Source organism: Centruroides sculpturatus, unplaced genomic scaffold (assembly GCF_000671375.1).
Source record: "Centruroides sculpturatus isolate CEXI.00-Female unplaced genomic scaffold, Cexi_2.0 scaffold2036, whole genome shotgun sequence".
Taxonomy (NCBI): Eukaryota; Metazoa; Arthropoda; class Arachnida; order Scorpiones; family Buthidae; genus Centruroides; species Centruroides sculpturatus.
Window position 1 is genome coordinate 50,338 of NW_019386257.1, and position 20,920 is coordinate 71,257.

The following is a 20,920-nucleotide window of genomic DNA, read 5'->3' on the forward strand; positions in this document are numbered from 1 at the left end:
ATATTTTGCACAATCTTAAGGCATAATGTTAGAATCTTGTAATAAATATTTGTATTTAATTATTTTAAACAGTTGTTAGAAGTAAAAAATTTATTTAAGGTATAAATTTTAATGTTATTTTACAATAATATTGCGTTAATGTCCTGTCATTATGTGGTGTATTCAAAATTGCTATTAATTTAAAAAAATACTTGAAATATTTACGTATTATTATTTTTAAATATTAAAAGAGGAGATATTTACTTACTCTTTAAGAAAAACGTTGACTGTAAAGATTTTAAACCTTTAAATATCTCAAAAAAACTGCAGAGCACAAATCACGTATGCTAACTGGAGCTTTCTGTACAATTTACAGTGCCTCTCAAACCCAAGAAAGTTTAAATTAAAATTAAACAAAAAATATCTCACATAAAATTAATAATTAGGTATATTGTTGCTTACACTTAGCTGTTTTTTTTTTTTCAATATCCCTTTAGCCCTTTTAAACATCTATAAACACAATATTTTCTACATAAAAATTTCTAGTATTTTTCATTTACCAAATTACCGATAAATTTCAAAAATTTTCCGGTAAGTTTAACGAATGTTATTTTGTCAATTTATCGGTTAACCGGTAAATCGGTAAACCGGTATACAATCCCTAGCGGACAGACGTAAAGTCGAATAAAATGACTTAAACTTGATTTTTATTTTTCCATATACTTTTTTGACAAACGATGTATAATCGGGAACGACGTAACTCGAAACGACGTAAGTCGAGGTATACCTGTATATATTTGTACATATAGATAATTTCTCTGTATTCCCTTATTTATGATTTCATTTTTTTCAGTTACTTGCATGATTAAAAAAATATTAAAAGGTAAAGTCCAAAAATAAACAATTTATAAGTTTTGAATTGCAAGCTATTATGAATAACATGCTAAAATCTTGTTCGTCCTGCTTCTTCTTGCCTGGGATATGAATTATCCTTTTGTCAAGCATGTTCACACATTATATCTACCCATCCATTAGTCACTTAGCAGCTGTCTTGGTTATCATATTGACTGTTGTTGTATTAGAGTGCTGGTGTTCAAGTAATCTTTATTTTACTATAATAATGGCTTAAAGTGTGGGAATAGTGATGCTGACAAAATTTAGATATGCCAAAAATGAGCTGTAAAATGCTTTTTTTTTAAATGAAAAGGTGAATGTACTCAATAAGGAAAGAAAAAACAGGCCACATTCTCATAACTTTTATTATAGTATATTGTTATAATTGTTCAATTTAATTAGTTATTGTTGTTAATTTTCTATTGTGCCTGATTTATAAATTAAATAACATTAAACATTATCATAGATATGTAGATATAGAAAAAAAATTAATATATATATGGATTGGTACTAAACACAGTTTTAGACATCCTTTGGAGTCTTAGAACTTATTCCCTGTGGATAAGTGTGCTGTTGTGTATATATTGAAATTATCTGTCTACAGTAATGTTTTTATTTTCATAATTTTTTCATATACAAAAGATCTGGGAACATATTTAAATAATAATTGAAATAAGAATAAAAAATGAATAATTGGGATATCCTCAAATGTTTTGTCCAAAATTATCAAGCCCAAAAAAGTTCCTAAAAACACTTGCTGAACTTTATGATTTATTGAAATGTTTTCAATTATTAAATTTTATATGAATTTGGATCACAGGCTTATTTAAAGAAGTTCTTGAATTATTAGTACTGTACAATTAATGCTTTGTATGTCTATTTTATGTTAGCATAATCCTAGGTTATGTTGTCTTCATGTTAAAGATTAACCAGTGCTTGGCATTTTTAAAAATTCTCTTGTATTGACCAATAATCACTCAAGTTTATTAATTATATACAAGACTAGATTCAAGATTATTTAACTATAAGTGTAAACTGCTTTTTATAAAGATATATCTGTCAGCCAAAATGTATTTGCCAAATAATTAAAAATTTTAATAGAAAGGTTTGTCAATTGTTTCATCTAGCTAGACACTTGAACACCAGAGAAGGAAATAGAAGAAAGAATACTGTGGATATAAGTTTTTATAAAAGGCAGTTTACACTTATAGTTAAATACAATAAACTCAAGTTGTTTCCATTTACACACAAGACAGGTTTTGAGCTTTATGCTTCTCTTCAGTTGCTTATTAGTAACCAGTTTGATGGTCCCTAATAAATTTTCACCATTCTCTTCTTATTCCTTGATATATTTTGCTATTGTAGTGCTTATTTCTGGTTATGTTCTGTTTAAGTTGAAGATTAAGCAATGCATGGCCATTCATTCACATTACATGGTGTCTTGCAAGTAAATGAATGTGAATGGTAAAGGGAACTGATAACTCAAGTTAAGTTCAAGATTTAATAAAAGAGGATTCTTTAAGAAAAGTCCATACATTGCTTAATTTTTAACTTGACAACATAATCTGGAATAAGTGCAATGTGGTTCTATGATAGCAAGATAGTAATTCTTGTTGCAATGAAATAGCAATTAATTATTTCTGAAATTTTCATACTTGTAAAAATATTTAAAAATTTATGGGTTTTATTATTATTAGTTTTGATATCAGGTGGGCACTAAGAGGACCTTTTTATCAAGCCCATTCTGAGTTTGACCAACTCACAATGGGGCTGTGGGTGTGAAGGGCATATCTGGGACAGATCATGCCCTAAAAATTCCTGGAGTTTTCAGTCTGTCCAAATTTGTTTCTTGTTTCCTGAGTAGTAGGATGATACCTTAACCACTTGGCTGTCTGGCCACCTATTTCATAATATATGAAAAAGATAGTAAATTTTAACTCTAGACCAAATTACTTGGTATTTACTTATAGATAGTAGCAGTAACATAATAAATTTTAAATTTATTTCAATATTGAATATTACTATATTATTCTAAAGAAAGTTTAGAATAATTTTTCAGATATATTCTAAAATTGTCATTTCTTTTAATGTTAGATTAGAAAATGCATTTTATGAATTGGCACAGAGCTATTATCATCAAGAATCAAGACGTATCAAAAACCATAGAGAATATTTGAACAAAACTACTCATCAGGTAAAAATAATTTTTTGCAAATGTCCTTATCTTTTAATACAAAAATAATTTATTGAATATTATATTTATATAAAACTTAATTTAATTTTTTAATTAATTATTATTTTAAACATTTCATTTTCATTACAGCTTTTATTTGTGAGGCATCAGTTTAAAATAGCATTTCTTTGTGAACTGAAACAAGACATTACAACTGCATTGAAGTTAGTATTTTCATGTTTCTATATACGTAGACAATATTACAATGAATTAATATGCATAAATGTAAATATTTATTTAAAAGTTTTGAAAATTATATGATACATTGATTATATACTATAATATTATAATTTCTAAAAACAGAAATATACTCAAAGTTTTTAATATTAGCAAAATAGCATTAGAAAAATACTTATGAAATAATTAAACTATAGATATGTTATAATAATAGTAATAAATTTTTATGATTAAATACAATAGGTTTTCACAATTATTATATAGTAGATAGATTTCACTATTGCATTTTACTTCCTATGATTTTAATTCTATTTATGAAAATTTAAGATCAATAATTACAAACATCTGGAGAATTAAGTGAATATAAATCATATAGGCATCTTAAGAAAACTCCAGCAAAAATTTTATAATCAAGAATGTTTTTGAATCAGTTTGATAGTTCAACTTCATTTGCTAACAATCCTATTTGAATGTAAAGAATGAATTCTTTGAACAAAAAAGAATGAAGCTAAACCATCAACTGGGATCAAAAACTTTCTTGATTAAAAAAAATTTTCTTAAGGTGTTTGTACAGTTTATTTTTAACCACTCAGCAGTGACCGATGACTATAGTCGTCAAGTAATTTTAAGGGGTATTGCCAAAAACTAGCCTATAACTTCCATGAAAAACCATTTACATAGAAAATTAGTTATCTACCAATAAAAAAAGACTTTTTTTTACTAGACATAACTGTTTACAAAATCTTTTTCCGAAAAAGTAATGAGAAATAATGATTGAAAAAATACTTCTAAAATTTTCCACGTTTATTCTCCACTACCTGGGGTAGAAACAGGTTTGACTAGTCCACTGTTGAAAGGTTAATATATGTCAAAATTTTAATTTTTTTATTTTTAAAAATGATAACTGTCAAATTTACAATTTATTGTAAATGATATAATTTTCTAATAAATATGCATATAAACATAAACTTATTTTAAGTGATTAATTTAGAAATACTTTTGAAATATGTAAAAAAACATAGGAAACAGAATTAATATCTAAAATAAAATAGTAAACTTGGAATAGAATATAAATTTTTATCCTATAATTGAAAATAAAATTTTACCAGTATGCATTATCTTCCCTTGTATGTAATATGAAGAACACTACATTATTAACCCCTTCTCAGTCCGATACGTTCATATGTAATGATTGTTTATTTGGCTTTGACATTACGTCATATGTTCACTGCATAACATGTGCTAAAAAATTTTTATTTTAATGTTTCTGATGCATTTGCTATTGTTTTACATTTAATTAACTTTTTCTGTGATAGATAGCAGCATGTTACAGAAATTCCTTTGAATTTTTGGTGCAGAAATTTAATTTTGTTCTAAATTCAGGAAGAATCATAGTTCATTTTCTAAAGTATTTTACATATAATTTTGAGTTTGCCATATAATATAATTAAATCATTTACAAGACATGCCCATTGCAAGAAATGTGAAAAAAGTGCATCTTCTCATTTACCTTTCCCTTCCCATGGTCATCATGTCAGCCAACTAAGTTACATATATCTTTTTTTAGTTTTGAAGTAGCATGATTGAGATTATTCAAAAATATTAAAATTCTTATTTGATACATAAAACATGCTTTTTATTCCATTTTAAAATTTATTTGTTGATTAGATAAAATGATTTCATTGAAATTTAATGCTTTAAATCTGTAAATATTAATTATTCTATTTACATTATTTTAGACATTATAAACAATCTTATGCAAATTTAATGGAAGTAAGAGCATCTGATACTAATATGTTAGAAGTCAAGACCATTGCAGGTTTTATAAATTACAAGGTAATTTCAAATATTAATTAAATTCTGTTTTGACTATAAATTAAGTAGAAATGATAAATTTAATAAATGTTGTGATTCCAATTTAATTGTAATACAAAAGTAAATTAAATTAATGTAGAAATTAAATTAAGCAGTATGTTGAGTACTGATGATAAAATTAATTTTTAATAAAAATACATAAAATAAGATTCTTGCAGATATTATCTACAAAACATATATGAAGTGTGCAATTCCATAATGTTGTAAATGCCATTTTTCTCTAAATACATTTTATTAAAAAATTGAATTGTAAACACAATGTTTTCTGCTGCAAAAAAATATTGTGGCAATATTGTCAGTGTATTAAAACTCTTATTGGCTGTATTTTGAGTTGAATTTATGTGAAGCCGTAACATTTAAAGCATCAGAGTGCAAGTCACGTGACTTTGGCCCTTAAAACATTACAGTTTATATTTACATCATTTTGATATTCCAGAGAATTTGTAACCTAGTGAGTTTTTTACCATTTTATTGTAAAATTGCAATGAATTCATTCACTAGAAAAAGTGCTTTTACCTCTCCTGAAGTTTCTTTTTTGGCATTTACAACATTATGGCATTGCATGCTTCATAGGTATTTTTGAAATAGCAAAATAGAATCTTTAGAAGAAATTTAGATATTTATCAAATATAAAATTTCAAAAAGTAGCCTGTTTTCAGTATTTTTCTTAAAAAGAAATGGCTAATGTAGCTATATTTAAGAGAAGTATGAAGAATAGACTGTTTTTTTTATATTTTATATTTTGAAATCTGTATTATTCTCATCCTATATTTTATTCTTCTTATATCAAAACTATATATTATTTAAGTAAAACTCGTGAACCAATGTTAATATTTTGATTATAAATTATTTACAGATATGTCACCTCTCTTTTATGTTAAATACTCCTTTGGATTCAATTTCTCAGTTTCGAAAACATATAGATATTTTTAAAAGTAAAACTGGTTCTGCTGATCTTGCATTTGAACATAGTGCCTGGTTATCAAAACAGTATGTTTTCTTCTTTATTTAATATTTTTAATTAAATATACTTGATATATTTAATAGTATGTAAATAAATATACATATACTGTACATTATAAAATTTATCTTATATTTTTTCTCCTTAAGATTTAGCCATTTTGGTGATTTATTTGATGAAGCAGTTAAACAAGGATTGACTCCTATTCAGATTCAACATCCGGGTTTTTATTATCAGCAAGCTGCTAATAATGCAATTAATCGTAAACTACTTTGCCAGAAGTTATGCAAAGTTAGTTGAACATTCTTACATTTGAATTATATTTGCCTGATAATCACACTATATTTTATATTTATGTTACAGTAGTTAAAGATAAAATTAATATTAAATTTAAATGTAAACATAAAACTTACAATGTACACACATTCTTCTGTCAATAATCTTATAACATAAACAAAATTTTAAGTCTTGAACGTGGGTAAATTTCTCTGATTCTGATAGAGCCAGGGTGGCCAAGCTTCTTGATAGTCCGAGCCATTTTTCAAAATTTGAAATTTTTCGCGAGCCGAAATTAAATACGTATTAAAAAGGTATGCAAAAAATNTAAAATTTATTGATAGATTATTGCATAAAATTTAAAATATGAGAAAATTAAGTTTATAAAAGAATTGTTCAATAGATTATTTGGCTGAGGAGGTCTCTGGGACCTAGGATTGAATCCAGGGATTTTTGATGGGTGGTTCTTCCCAGATATGCCAGTCCCCATCCCTCGCCACCCGGTTGCCCCCATTGTCAGCCTGGCCAAACTTATAATAGATATGAAAAAGGCCCTTTTAGTGTCTACAAGATAAAAAGTGCCAAAAAATTAAAATAATTATTTGGCAGAAAGAACGCTAAATAAAAATTTACAATAAAATGAAATTTATTTTATAATTCTTCAGTTAATATTAAATTTAAATGTAAACATAAAACTTACAATGTACACACATTCTTCTGTCAATAATCTTATAACATAAACAAAATTTTAAGTCTTGAACGTGGGTAAATTTCTCTGATTCTGATAGAGCCAGGGTGGCCAAGCTTCTTGATAGTCCGAGCCATTTTTCAAAATTTGAAATTTTTCGCGAGCCGAAATTAAATACGTATTAAAAAGGTATGCAAAAAATTCCAGATTACAAATTATATTCGTAGCAAGAGTGATACAAATTGTTTCCTCCAGAGCACAATGTCAACTGTCCATTGCAATGACAGTTTACAAATTCAAAATTGGTCTGCAGTTGGTCGATAACAGACGATTACGCCACTGTTTATGTTCGTTCGCGCAGTTTTCGATGAGTCATATCATTCTTAACTTGGACGGAAATGAAATTTGTTACAACGTTGCACTTAGTCTTTTATATTTGTTGTTAGTAATTTAAAAGACATTTTGAAGCATATACGGAATGATAATAATTTTTAAAAATATAATAACATAAAAATGAAAAGGAAACTCGGGTAAATTTTATTGAGAACCACAAATAATCCTTCAAAGAGCCGCAGGTTGGCCACCCCTGTGATAGAGCAATATTTATTTATATTTTATAAACCTTAAAATTTAATGAATGAATAATTAAAATATAGGTTGATGAAATATTTTATTCAGTTTGAAGTGCATTAAAAAGCTGTTGTTTTTAAAAATAAATAGAAAACTAAATATGTAAATCTTTTTTCCTTTATTTGTTATATAAAAAAGAAGACAATCAATGCATAACCTAATGCAACAACTTTCATCATTGTAAAAACTAAATAATGTCTAACACTCCTCTTTAGTTAAATGGTTATAATAATGTAAATATATACTTTTTTAGGAAGGTTGATGAATGAAGAGGAATGCTACAGACATTCAAAATGCATATCATTGTAAAAAGTAAATAAAGTCATTGCATCAGGTTATGCATTGATTCTATCTTCTTTTCAGGAAAACAAATGAAGAAATTATTAACAGCATGGTTAAGTAGCAATTAAAAAATGTATAAATCTGATGTATTTAAAAAATTGTTTTATTAAATTGGGCTATTGTATCATATACAACTATTCTATATATTTGTATATAAATTAAAAATTATTCACATTTTAAATAAATTCATTAATAAGAGGTACTTGTTTGTCAGTGTGAGGAAAGCATCTGATGTAATTCTCACTTGATTATCAGACACTTCTATTATGGGATATAATTTTCATCTTTTAATACTTTGATTAAACTAAATGTTTTTTTAATGTACTTTTTTTTTATCAAAATGATAATTTTCCTGATAAATATTCCAAAATAGTTTGTCAAATGTTTAATACATTCATATATCTTTTAAATGTAAACCTAGGAAGCATTGTTTATTACTAGTTTTAAATTCATAAGAGAGAAAATGATGCAATACTAAAATTATTTTCAGCTTTGAGTCTTGAACATGCTTAATTTTAAAAATAGATTTCTTCTACTTAACTTTATCACACTTTTTCAATGACCTTGTCACACACTTGCAACTTTGCATATTTGTGTATTGGAATATTTTTTTACAAACATTTTCTCAGTATTAAAATATTTTTTATTTTGAATTATAAGTTTTTTTACAAATTTATTAAAATTTTAATGTTATTGTGTACTAAAATTGCAAGTAATTTTGTCTACCTAAACTACATATTATTATATCTGTTACCTCTGAGTTTGCTATTTTTGAATTTATATTTTACTTCTACTTTTGAAACATTAGTTTAAAGCTTTTGCATTATAAGAACTTTAACAAATGAATTAATCATTTATTTTGTAACTATGATCTTTAAATTACATTTTATTTTATGTTTCTTGATATACCTTATTATTTAAAAGTTTGTTTCTGTAAACAGATATATCAGTAGAATTATAAATCACTATTCTGTTATATTTGTTGTAATAATTTACATAAAATAAAATTAAGTGTACTATAATAAATTTGTTCCACAAATAATTCTATAACTAAATTAATTTTATTCTGTATAAGTAATGCATTTAATAGTTCTTCTCTAGGATTTTATTTTCAATAATAAAAGCATATATATATATGTTATACCACGTGCACAAATTCTTTATATCATTCTTACTCTTTTGAACATCAATTAATCGAGGAATTTTATTGACATCTTTTTATTTAAATTATTTTAAAGTAACACTTTTTCAACTGCCATATATCATCAGGCTATAATTTGGCAATAATAATTATAAATTACTAATAAACAGCAATGATATACAGCAGTTGAAGAAGTGTTATTGCAATGTATTGGGTTTAGTAAAGATGTTTATGTTTTAAAATAAGTTAATTTTTGCAAAAATGATCTAATCTTAACATATTTCTCAACAGTGTGGTTTTTTTTACTAAAAGTATTTATTAATATTAATTGTAAGTAAATATATAATTTTTTATAGGTATGGAGCCTCCAGATCCACAGAAAGAAATAGAAGGAATTCAAGCTATACAATATATAGAAAGTAAACAAGTAGATCACTCTGTAAGTAACATTTCAAATTTGAAGAATTCAAGAAAATATTTGAATTCAAATATTTTTAATTTTTGGAGAAAAAATATTTTGTTGAAGTTTAGTTACTGATTATTACATATTAAGTTTAATGTAATTATATCTGTTGTTTTCAATTTTTATAATATTCTGAACAAATTCAAATTAAAAATAAGTTATAAATGCTTTTTATGTTATAATAAGTTAACAATGAAATGTAATAAAAGCCACATTAACTATATTAAGATGTTTTGCACAGATTATAAAATTATTTGAGGGGAAAAAATGAAAAAATGTTTGAATGACTATTTTAGTAAGAAGAGATTTACAATATTTTTCTTTTTTCCCCTCTTTTTAATAAAAATAAAATAAATTTATCATGCTTATATCATTAATTCATTATTCTTATTATAATGACACAACTTTTATATGAAGTACTAGTAATTTATTAATTTATATTTAAGTGCAGTTATACTTATTACCTTACAGTTGGAATTTTGTTTGATCTTAGAAAATAACTTAGAAAAAGCTTTTGTTTTTTACACTTTCTGCTCTTTGGACACTAAGAAAGTCTTTACCCATTGTGGTCCAGCCAGCTCACAATGGAGATAATTGGCTGGTGAGAGACAGGCTCAAACTATTTGGGACAGATCACCCCAAAAAAGAACTTCTCAGAATCAATCCTGGATATCCCAGAGCAGTAAACCTTTTCTAGACAACCATATCAGTTAGCCTTGGCTATCTAGATAAAGTTATTATAAAGAATTTGTATAAGCATTTATATTTAATCTATAATTTAGTAAGTATTTTATATATTTATTATGAATTTATTTCACAAAATTCAAAATAATATGAAATATTTTATCCATTGATTATGACTTATAATTAATAAATTTGACAAACTGTTTATTATATCTAATGATCCTAAAAATAGCCATTTATATTTAAAATCTGTTAAAATTTGTCAGCTTATACTTCTTTACATTTCAATCTCATCAGCAATGCAAGTGATTTATTGAGGTGTCAAAAATATAGACCAATTGCGGCCAGAATCCATCCTGGATTTTCAAGTGCACTATAATTCAAGTGTAGGTATTATAAGTTTAAGCTGTATTTCAAAAGGAATTTAGGGATACTTACAAAGATTCAAAATATAATTTACAGAATCATTACATTAAATAAAAAATAAACTGATTATAATTTCAAAATTAAAACACTTCTGAATGAATGTTAGAACATCAACAAAGAAGTTACCATTGAAAGGATTAATACCCATTTTTTGATGGCCAAATATGTTTTTTGATGCTCTGGATTTTCAATGCTCCATTGTACTAAAATTATCAGAAATTTCAGATTTTTTAAAAATTATTATCTGTAAAGTCATTTAATTTTCACATTTTGCTTTCTATTTTCATAAGATTATAGACAATTTTTTTTCTGTTTAGATTTTGTGAATCAAAACTGTTTATTCAATGTTGATTCATGAGCTAATTATTATTACGTTTGAATCTCCAGTTCTGTAGATCTTAATATTTTTATCTGACTCTGCAGTTGCTCAGATTTAATTTAGTAGTCTCCTAGAAGGAAAATGGCATATATCTAGCTACTAAAAAATCATTTAAAATGATCTGTTTTCTATAATGGACTTCTTATAAAGCATTTCCTGTGGAAAATATGTAGTTAATTTTATTGTATCTTACTTTTGAATAAATTATTCTTTAATAAAATACATTTTTTTTTCTTAAAAACATTTATTATTTATTAGAGAATTTGTTAACAATTTAAAATTATAAATGAAATTTTTTCCAGTTAGAATCTTTTATCAATTATACAGTATTTTAATTTTTTTTTATAAATATAAATTGCGGAATTAATATGATCTTATTGTTGTTAGAATATCATCATTCCTTTGTTAAGTAGTGCAGTTGCTCAGTTTAAAAAATATAGGTGTCCACGTATGAAAAGGCAATTAAGTAAGTTGATTATTTTATACTTAACATTAAGTAATTTTAATTTAAAATTAATAATAATATAATATAAATTTAAAACAATTTTCTTAGTGGTACAAATGGGAGAGGAGTATTTTTCTTCTAAGGATTATTCCAAAGCATTAACGTAAATATTATATTTTTCTTTATAAACTAATGTTTATAAATAATGATTATTAATTACAATAGAAAACTTTATAATATATGATGCATTCGTGAAACATTTAGAGATTTAGTATATTTTAAAATAAAAATATGATTTTAACTGAGAAGTTGTGTGTGTGTTAAATTCACAATGTGTGTGAATTTAAATAATTAAATGCATTTATATTTTTTGTAAGTTTTGTGTTATTTACAATTAGATATTTATAAATTTGTAAAGACATTTTATATAAAATGATTTTTTTTTGTGACCAATAGGAAATTCCCAGAACATGTAGAATTAACATTCTCTGTACAGAATCTAAGCATGTCTAAAATTTATATANATTGTTGTTAGAATATCATCATTCCTTTGTTAAGTAGTGCAGTTGCTCAGTTTAAAAAATATAGGTGTCCACGTATGAAAAGGCAATTAAGTAAGTTGATTATTTTATACTTAACATTAAGTAATTTTAATTTAAAATTAATAATAATATAATATAAATTTAAAACAATTTTCTTAGTGGTACAAATGGGAGAGGAGTATTTTTCTTCTAAGGATTATTCCAAAGCATTAACGTAAATATTATATTTTTCTTTATAAACTAATGTTTATAAATAATGATTATTAATTACAATAGAAAACTTTATAATATATGATGCATTCGTGAAACATTTAGAGATTTAGTATATTTTAAAATAAAAATATGATTTTAACTGAGAAGTTGTGTGTGTGTTAAATTCACAATGTGTGTGAATTTAAATAATTAAATGCATTTATATTTTTTGTAAGTTTTGTGTTATTTACAATTAGATATTTATAAATTTGTAAAGACATTTTATATAAAATGATTTTTTTTTGTGACCAATAGGAAATTCCCAGAACATGTAGAATTAACATTCTCTGTACAGAATCTAAGCATGTCTAAAATTTATATATTTACTATTCATTTTGTATTATATAGTTTGTATTAGCTAGTATAATGTATCTAATTAATCACTTAACATTTAAAAATTCAATAAATTGATGTGGAGTTAAATTTTGATGTGAGCCCACCAGTGGCCAAGCAGTCTTTATTCCCTGAACACTGGGAGTTCGGTCTTGGGTTCACACCTCGCTCAGATGGGCTGGCCACATGGAGTTTTCCAGATTTTCTCCACATCTGTAGAAATAGGGTCCAGTTTCCCTTAAAAAGACCTCCTGGAAGGCATGATCGCCTCCTAGGCAGATCGTGCAAGTGTTGTGTTGCCATAACTAAACAAACAAACAATAAATTTTGATGGGGATATGAAAATAATGGAATTTTATGTTTTTGATGTGTTCTAGTCTTACATATATAATTAAAAAAATTTTTTAAATTAGTTTAGTTTTATTAAGCAGATATCTCTTGCATTACATGATTTATTGGTTTAAGAAAGTATGACAAAGTAAACTGACTTGTATATAAGTAAAATAGAGATGCATTTCTAAAATACAAAAATAACTAACTAATTTAGAAAGGAATTTATTTATTTTTTTCAGTTTATTTTTTAGATAGTAGTTTAATCAGATAATGAATGGATGGAGTTGGGATAATTCTTTTCTTATTCCTCTGAAGGTTTTGGGTCAGTTACTTAGATTTTCTGTTTTTTTTTTATAGAAATTATCATAAATCAGAATTTATAAGAGAACAAAATACTATTTACGTTGCTTGAGATTCTGCAGCTCAAAGGACTAAATACTTCTAACACTGACTGCACTTACTGTGGTTGAATTATAGTGCAAGTGCATTGTAGTTTTAATATAATGCTTATTTTTTTATCTTTGAAATAGCATTATAGTGAAATATGTAGAATAGGATTGTGTATAATAATATCTGTATTACTGTTTTAAGTGAATAATGTATTATTTTAAAATATGATGACATTTTCAGAATATTTATGATATTTATTTGATTGTAGCCTTTTCCGACATGTTTTATGGGATTATAGAGCAGAGAAATGGAGAACATTAGTCTCTAGTATATTGAACATGGCTCTCCATTGTGCTTATCTGACTGGTGATTTAGAAGAATACGTGACTCTTGGCTTAGAATTTACGGGGAATTGTATCCTTTTGAAGTGCGATGAAAAAATTTTTTTCTGAGTTACACGAAAGAAATAAAACCATAGAAAAATACTTGTAAATTTTATTTCTTGTCAATCTGTATTTATTTAATTTTTAACATTGTATATAATAAGTAGAAAAATATTTTGGACATATTTTCTTCATTGTTGTATAGAATTATATTTATAATAATAATTATTCAGATTCATTCATAGCAAGTTTATTTAATTTTGAAATTGACTGGTTTTAATGCATGCAAAAACAAATAATTTAAATAGACTTTAATTTGAAATACTATGTACTGTACATAATCTGATTTACATAAATTGAAAAAATAAGTCCACAAAATGTTAATGAAGGAACCATGTAAATAGTATTTAAAATTTAATTTTAATTAAGGTCAAAAGATTATCTCATGTACTTTAAAGAAAAGTAACATTTTTTGCTGATGTAACAAATAAATATATTAACTAACAAACATTTTTCTTGAAACAACTTAATCTTTCTTAGGCTTTTAAGAAATGATATGATAATATCTTATTCATTAAAAATGTAAGAAAGCTTAAGTTTGACTTCCAAATGCATATAATTTTAATTTTTTATAACTAAAAATTTTATGAAGCTTTAGATTGATTAAACTCACATACTACTTTATAAGAATTTTGTTTGACCATGTAGATCATTTCTCTGTAGATCAGTATTAGTCTGTGAAGAATTTTCAATAGCACATGAAAATTACAACACAAAGTTTTTTGATAAAATCATAAAATTTAGATAAAAATAGATATTTTAGATAGACAAATATTTTTATCATTAATGTTGAATATAGAAGCCATTTAGTTCCTGTCTTGCAGTAATTTCTTTAGCCTGTAGAATGAAAAAGTATTCAACAAAATCAATAACATCAGCAGGTCTGTGAGTAGGGTATTTTTTCAACCGTTTGTTAGTTTTTTATTTGCATTTACTGTTTCTTTCCTATTTTCAACATTAGATTACTTTTGTTACTGTTTGTCTCTCAACAATTAAACATACATTCAGTATGAAAATATAGATTAAAATATGCTATATATATATATATTTTATTGAATTAGAAGGAAAAACATCAGACACAAAATAAAAAGGAAGTAATATAAACTAAAAAAAAGAACAATAAGGATTTCAGCAGTATCATATGAGGCACTGCTTTCATCAAGGCTACCTCACTCTGACTTTGTCAATGTCCATGACCATAGATTTAGGTTATTTCCTCCTTTTTTGGTGTTGATTATCTTATTTTTTTTATGGCTATTACTAATTCTTCTACTCTTCTCAGTGGTGTCATTTTGAATTTGGTTGTAACTATCTGTGCATGCTCCTATTGTGCATAGATATCTTTGTTCTTTGCAAGTTTTGTCAAGTCCATTGCAGTAGAACTTGTGCAGAGATCTTTTCAATGTTGCTCTAATTGACTGTTCATTTAACTTTGTTGTGTGCAACCTGTGTACAATTTTAGTTCTGTTCCTCTTCAGTTATTTAACAGTATCTGGTAGTCTCTTGCTTTTTCTGTTTGAATTAGTTTTTCTCCTTCCTAGTGTAGTTGAAGACTATAGAATGATATAAGAGAATTATTTGTAAATTAGTGTTTGCCATGTTCCATGTTCTTAATAATTTGTTTCTCCAGTGATCTGTGACAAAAGCTCTTTTCTCTTCTCTACTTTTCTATTTATTGTTAGTGTGTGTTATTCATTGATCATGAAAAGTATTCTGTATTAAAGTTTATGTATATATATATAATTTTATCCTACTTTTTTATGTAAGTAATCTCTTTCTTTAATACTTGTGGGCTTGAACTTAGAATTGCTTGATGTAACATTTATGTTTCCATGAAAAAATCATGTGTTTTCAATAACTTGTTGATAGTATGACATCTAAAACGATTATCAAAGTAATCTTTATCTCACAAGGTTGGTTTGCAATTGGGTAAATATGATATACTTATGATTTTGTGACTTAGTTTATTTGAATAATCTTGGTAACTAACAAATTTTATGTAAAAAAGCATATTTAACTTTTACTAATTCATGATGGAATATTGTATAAGCCACTGAAAAATCAAGATTTACTGCATCACTATTGATTATGTTATTAAATATATATTTTGTACAGAATGCACCATATCCACACAATGTATTTTGGGTATATTTAGGTTTATTCAAGCCTAAGGGGTAATTTAAAACCTGTGAGTCTAATTGAGTGTATGTACAATAATATGGAATATTAAAGGAGAAAAGCTTTTTTGACAAAGGAAAATTTAAAGTAATTTTGTAGGATTAAAGTTTGAAAATATTAGCTAAGACAGTATAAATATAAACTGAAAAATATTCAAAATAGTTTTATAATCTTTAATAAAAATTTAAAAGGGATTCAAGCAAGTTTAGAAGAAAAACAATAATTCAGACAAGTATTAGTAATATTTTATCGGTAAGTAACGCACAAGAAACTTCTTAATAGTAAGATATTTAATGAAGTTTCTCTCTTATAATATTTTAAAAAATTGTCTTTATTTAATAAATTTCAGGGTAAATGCCCAAGGTCGTTTCCTAGTACTGCCGAAGAGGATATCAATTTGGCAGATAAACTGTGGCAGACGGCATTAGCAGAATCAAATTTTCCTCATATTTTTCCTATTCAAATGAGTTCTATTATTCCTTTTAGTGAGTATTTTAAAAATGTTCATTTATTTTACATTTAAAATGTATTCATGATATTAATTTGAAATTATTAGACAATATATTTATTTCTTTTCTAACAAGTAATGTGATTAGAATTTTTAAAACTTTGAATATCAATTGTAATAAGAAATTACACTGTACTAAAAATACTAATAATTTATTTTATTTTAATCCAGAATCTAGTCATTATCTCATTGAACACATTACTATATTAAGAAATAAAGGCTTTTGAACATTTTAAAGAAAAAAGATACATATGAAACTGGTGTATATGGGGAAAGAACACCTTCACACTTATAGCCCAAGAGAATTTAATGATCCTATTGAATATAAANGGAATGCTTTTAGCTCAATTTTTGACCATCTTCAATATTAAATCAAAATTTTAAATGGAATAAGACACTTAAAAAAAATGTTATTGACATACTAATTACTGTTTTTTTGAACATATAACTTACAGAAAATTGCTAAGATAAAAATGAAATATTTGAATAACCACCACCATATATCTGTTGCCTATGATGCAGCTACTGTTCCATAGGTGAGCATTTCATAATTGCAATTTAAAATGGACATATGATCCCACTGTTTGAAAGAGTAATACGTTGTGGGTAAAGTAATATGTGTGAGAAGCTGGGGGTTAGAGAGGAGAGTAAAGCTCTAAACCCTTTTTCTGACGTCAGTCTGTGAAGGCCACTCAAATGTCACTGGATGGCTTTATAAGGTTAGAATCTAGTAGGAAGGCATTTCTAACTTTGAGTGGGGAGGTGTGCTGAGTAAGTCGATAGAGTGTCCAAGGTTGGAAGAAGGCGAGACTTAGGTGCTTCAACTAAATACAACAATTTAAGCTAAAGCAAGGAGTACATAGAAGCTACAGCCCTAAGTCTGTATACAATTACAATATTTGTCTTTGTTTGATAATACATCTACGATCTGAATGATGACAACTATCTAAGTACTTATATGCTAATTGACTGAGAGAGAGAGTTTACAATTCTAATTACAATACCTTGGGAAGATGCTCCATTGTTTCCCAATCTGGTTTCTATGGATCATCAGCAAAATGCTCCTGGATCGATGGTCGACAATCTGTAGGGAGTATCTAGGGGAACAAGGAGACAATAAGTTACACATAATGTAAAAGACACTTCTCACTGAACAATCGCCCAAAGATTGGGTCACAATCATCATATCTCCTGCAGATGTGGGAATTTAATCAGGTGACCTTATGGTTTCTAATGATGACACTTTGTGTCATCTCTGGGCTGGTTAAGGCAGTGATAATTGGACTTGTTGTCAGATTTGCACTGTGAGATTCGTTTACATAATGTTCTCACATATCAGCAGTTAAACACCTATCAGTTACAATTTTTTTTATCAATTAACTCCCCGGGATCTCATATATGCACAAAAATGTGTCATCAAAATTAAACTGAGGTGTTAAAAAAACAACATATTTACTTAAAAATTACATACTATAAAAGGATTATTCACTGTATTTGAAATTATTAGACAATATATTTATTTCTTTTCTAACAAGTAATGTGATTAGAATTTTTAAAACTATTATTGTAATATTGAAATTACACTGTTGAAATTACACTGTACTAAAAATACTAAAAATTTATTTTATTTTAATCCAGAATCTAGTCATTATCTTATTGAACACATTACTAGATTAAGAAATAAAGGCTTTTGAACATTTTAAAGAAAAAAGATACATATGAAACTGGTGTATATAGGGAAAGAACACCTTCACACTTATTTATAGACCAAGCGAATTTAATGATCCTATTGAATATAAATAGGTATTCAAATTTTTAATAGAGAGGACATTTGATGTATTGATAGGAGAGTAAATTGGCATGGGGGAACTACAACATATAAAAAAAAATAGCAGCCATATCGGGGATAATAAAATGAAATTTCATAAGATGGTGTTGAAAATTGATTATAGGTAGAGAAGGAAAGAAAATGGTGAGAGTAGTAGTAATACATTATGTAGAAAGATTGGAGATGATGATCTTATAGGCAATTGGAATGAATCAGAGATATAAGAATAAATAGCACTCTGATCTAATGAGAAATGAAAAGACTAGAATATGTGAAGTAGCCTTAGTTGAAGAGGAGGAGATAAAGGGGCCACTAGAAGAACACTGAATGTTAGACTAAAATAAACATATAAGGGATGTTAGAACAGGAAAAACAAATAATGTTCCTTTTAGATAGGGAAGACTAAAAGGAGGAACAGAGATAGAATGGTGTATAAGATTAGATCTTAGAAGTTAGAGGGAGAGAGCTTATGGAGAACATATGGATTTATGAAAGAAGTGTAGAGACTTATAATCAAGAACAAAGATTTGGAATGTGTGTAGCTCATTGAAATGGGTCTTAGACAAAAGATATAGAAGGCTAACTTTTAGGTGGCTAAATCATAGATATTTAAAGATGGGTGAAAGACAGGTAGAGAGAAATAAGATAAAATAATAAGTAAAGACTTCATAACATTTTAATATAATAGTAGAGACAGTGGTATAATGGCTAGACTATAAAATTTTTCAACTTCAAGTTTTAATATTGATTTAACATATAGATAAATTGAATTTCTGTATTTTTTTTTATTGAAAACATTTTATATAGAATTGTGTTGTACATATTAATTAATACATTTAACTTGATTTTAATTTCAAACACTAGTTATAAAATTTCATTTAAATAATAAACATTAATGATAAATATTAAGATATATTCATGATGATATATATTAGAAAAATTAACAAAGTTTTTGTACTGTCTTTTAACAAAGAAAGAAAAATACTACTATCTTTAAGGTTACCAATAAATACATGAAATGGAATGCTTTTAGCTCAATTTTTGACCATCTTCAATATTAAATCAAAATTTTAAATGGAATAAGACACTTAAAAAAAATGTTATTGACATACTAATTACTGTTTTTTTGAACATATAACTTACAGAAAATTGCTAAGATAAAAATGAAATATTTGAATAACCACCACCATATATCTGTTGCCTATGATGCAGCTACTGTTCCATAGGTGAGCATTTCATAATTGCAATTTAAAATGGACATATGATCCCACTGTTTGAAAGAGTAATACGTTGTGGGTAAAGTAATATGTGTGAGAAGCTGGGGGTTAGAGAGGAGAGTAAAGCTCTAAACCCTTTTTCTGACGTCAGTCTGTGAAGGCCACTCAAATGTCACTGGATGGCTTTATAAGGTTAGAATCTAGTAGGAAGGCATTTCTAACTTTGAGTGGGGAGGTGTGCTGAGTAAGTCGATAGAGTGTCCAAGGTTGGAAGAAGGCGAGACTTAGGTGCTTCAACTAAATACAACAATTTAAGCTAAAGCAAGGAGTACATAGAAGCTACAGCCCTAAGTCTGTATACAATTACAATATTTGTCTTTGTTTGATAATACATCTACGATCTGAATGATGACAACTATCTAAGTACTTATATGCTAATTGACTGAGAGAGAGAGTTTACAATTCTAATTACAATACCTTGGGAAGATGCTCCATTGTTTCCCAATCTGGTTTCTATGGATCATCAGCAAAATGCTCCTGGATCGATGGTCGACAATCTGTAGGGAGTATCTAGGGGAACAAGGAGACAATAAGTTACACATAATGTAAAAGACACTTCTCACTGAACAATCGCCCAAAGATTGGGTCACAATCATCATATCTCCTGCAGATGTGGGAATTTAATCAGGTGACCTTATGGTTTCTAATGATGACACTTTGTGTCATCTCTGGGCTGGTTAAGGCAGTGATAATTGGACTTGTTGTCAGATTTGCACTGTGAGATTCGTTTACATAATGTTCTCACATATCAGCAGTTAAACACCTATCAGTTACAATTTTTTTTATCAATTAACTCCCCGGGATCTCATATATGCACAAAAATGTGTCATCAAAATTAAACTGAGGTGTTAAAAAAACAACATATTTACTTAAAAATTACATACTATAAAAGGATTATTCACTGTACTTCCAATAATTAATAGATTATTGACTTCAGATGCTCTGAATAAAAATACTGTTGAGTAAGAACAGTTTAACTGCAACAAATGTTTGTATACTTGGTTTTTACATAATAATGATTTTACATTTAAAAATGATAATAAAATTTAGAACTACAGATATAAATAAATATACATATACATACAACTTTATAAGATGTGTGAAATTATATTGATGTATGAATTTTAATGATGTAAAAGTAAAGTCAAGAAGGGCCTCAAAGAATTTCGAGGATTTTTTTTATTAAAATGCGGCTCCTTTTCCTAAATAAACAGAGTTTAATTTTCACATTTATTTCTTTTCT

The 20,920-nt window shown here is 26.4% G+C and overlaps 1 protein-coding gene across 1 annotated transcript in view; it reads left to right on the forward strand.

Annotated features, from left to right (window-relative positions):
• Positions 1-20,920, forward strand: part of LOC111614291 (trafficking protein particle complex subunit 11-like) — a 42,757-nt gene that overhangs the window by 8,333 nt on the left and 13,504 nt on the right. The window contains 16 exon segments of the mRNA XM_023355664.1: positions 2,968-3,067; positions 3,197-3,270; positions 5,023-5,119; positions 6,015-6,148; positions 6,269-6,410; positions 7,967-7,970; positions 9,553-9,635; positions 11,536-11,614; positions 11,702-11,756; positions 12,050-12,065; positions 12,129-12,207; positions 12,295-12,349; positions 13,712-13,857; positions 16,256-16,282; positions 16,285-16,316; positions 16,414-16,549. Coding sequence (XP_023211432.1) covers positions 2,968-3,067; positions 3,197-3,270; positions 5,023-5,119; positions 6,015-6,148; positions 6,269-6,410; positions 7,967-7,970; positions 9,553-9,635; positions 11,536-11,614; positions 11,702-11,756; positions 12,050-12,065; positions 12,129-12,207; positions 12,295-12,349; positions 13,712-13,857; positions 16,256-16,282; positions 16,285-16,316; positions 16,414-16,549 — 1,259 coding nt within the window.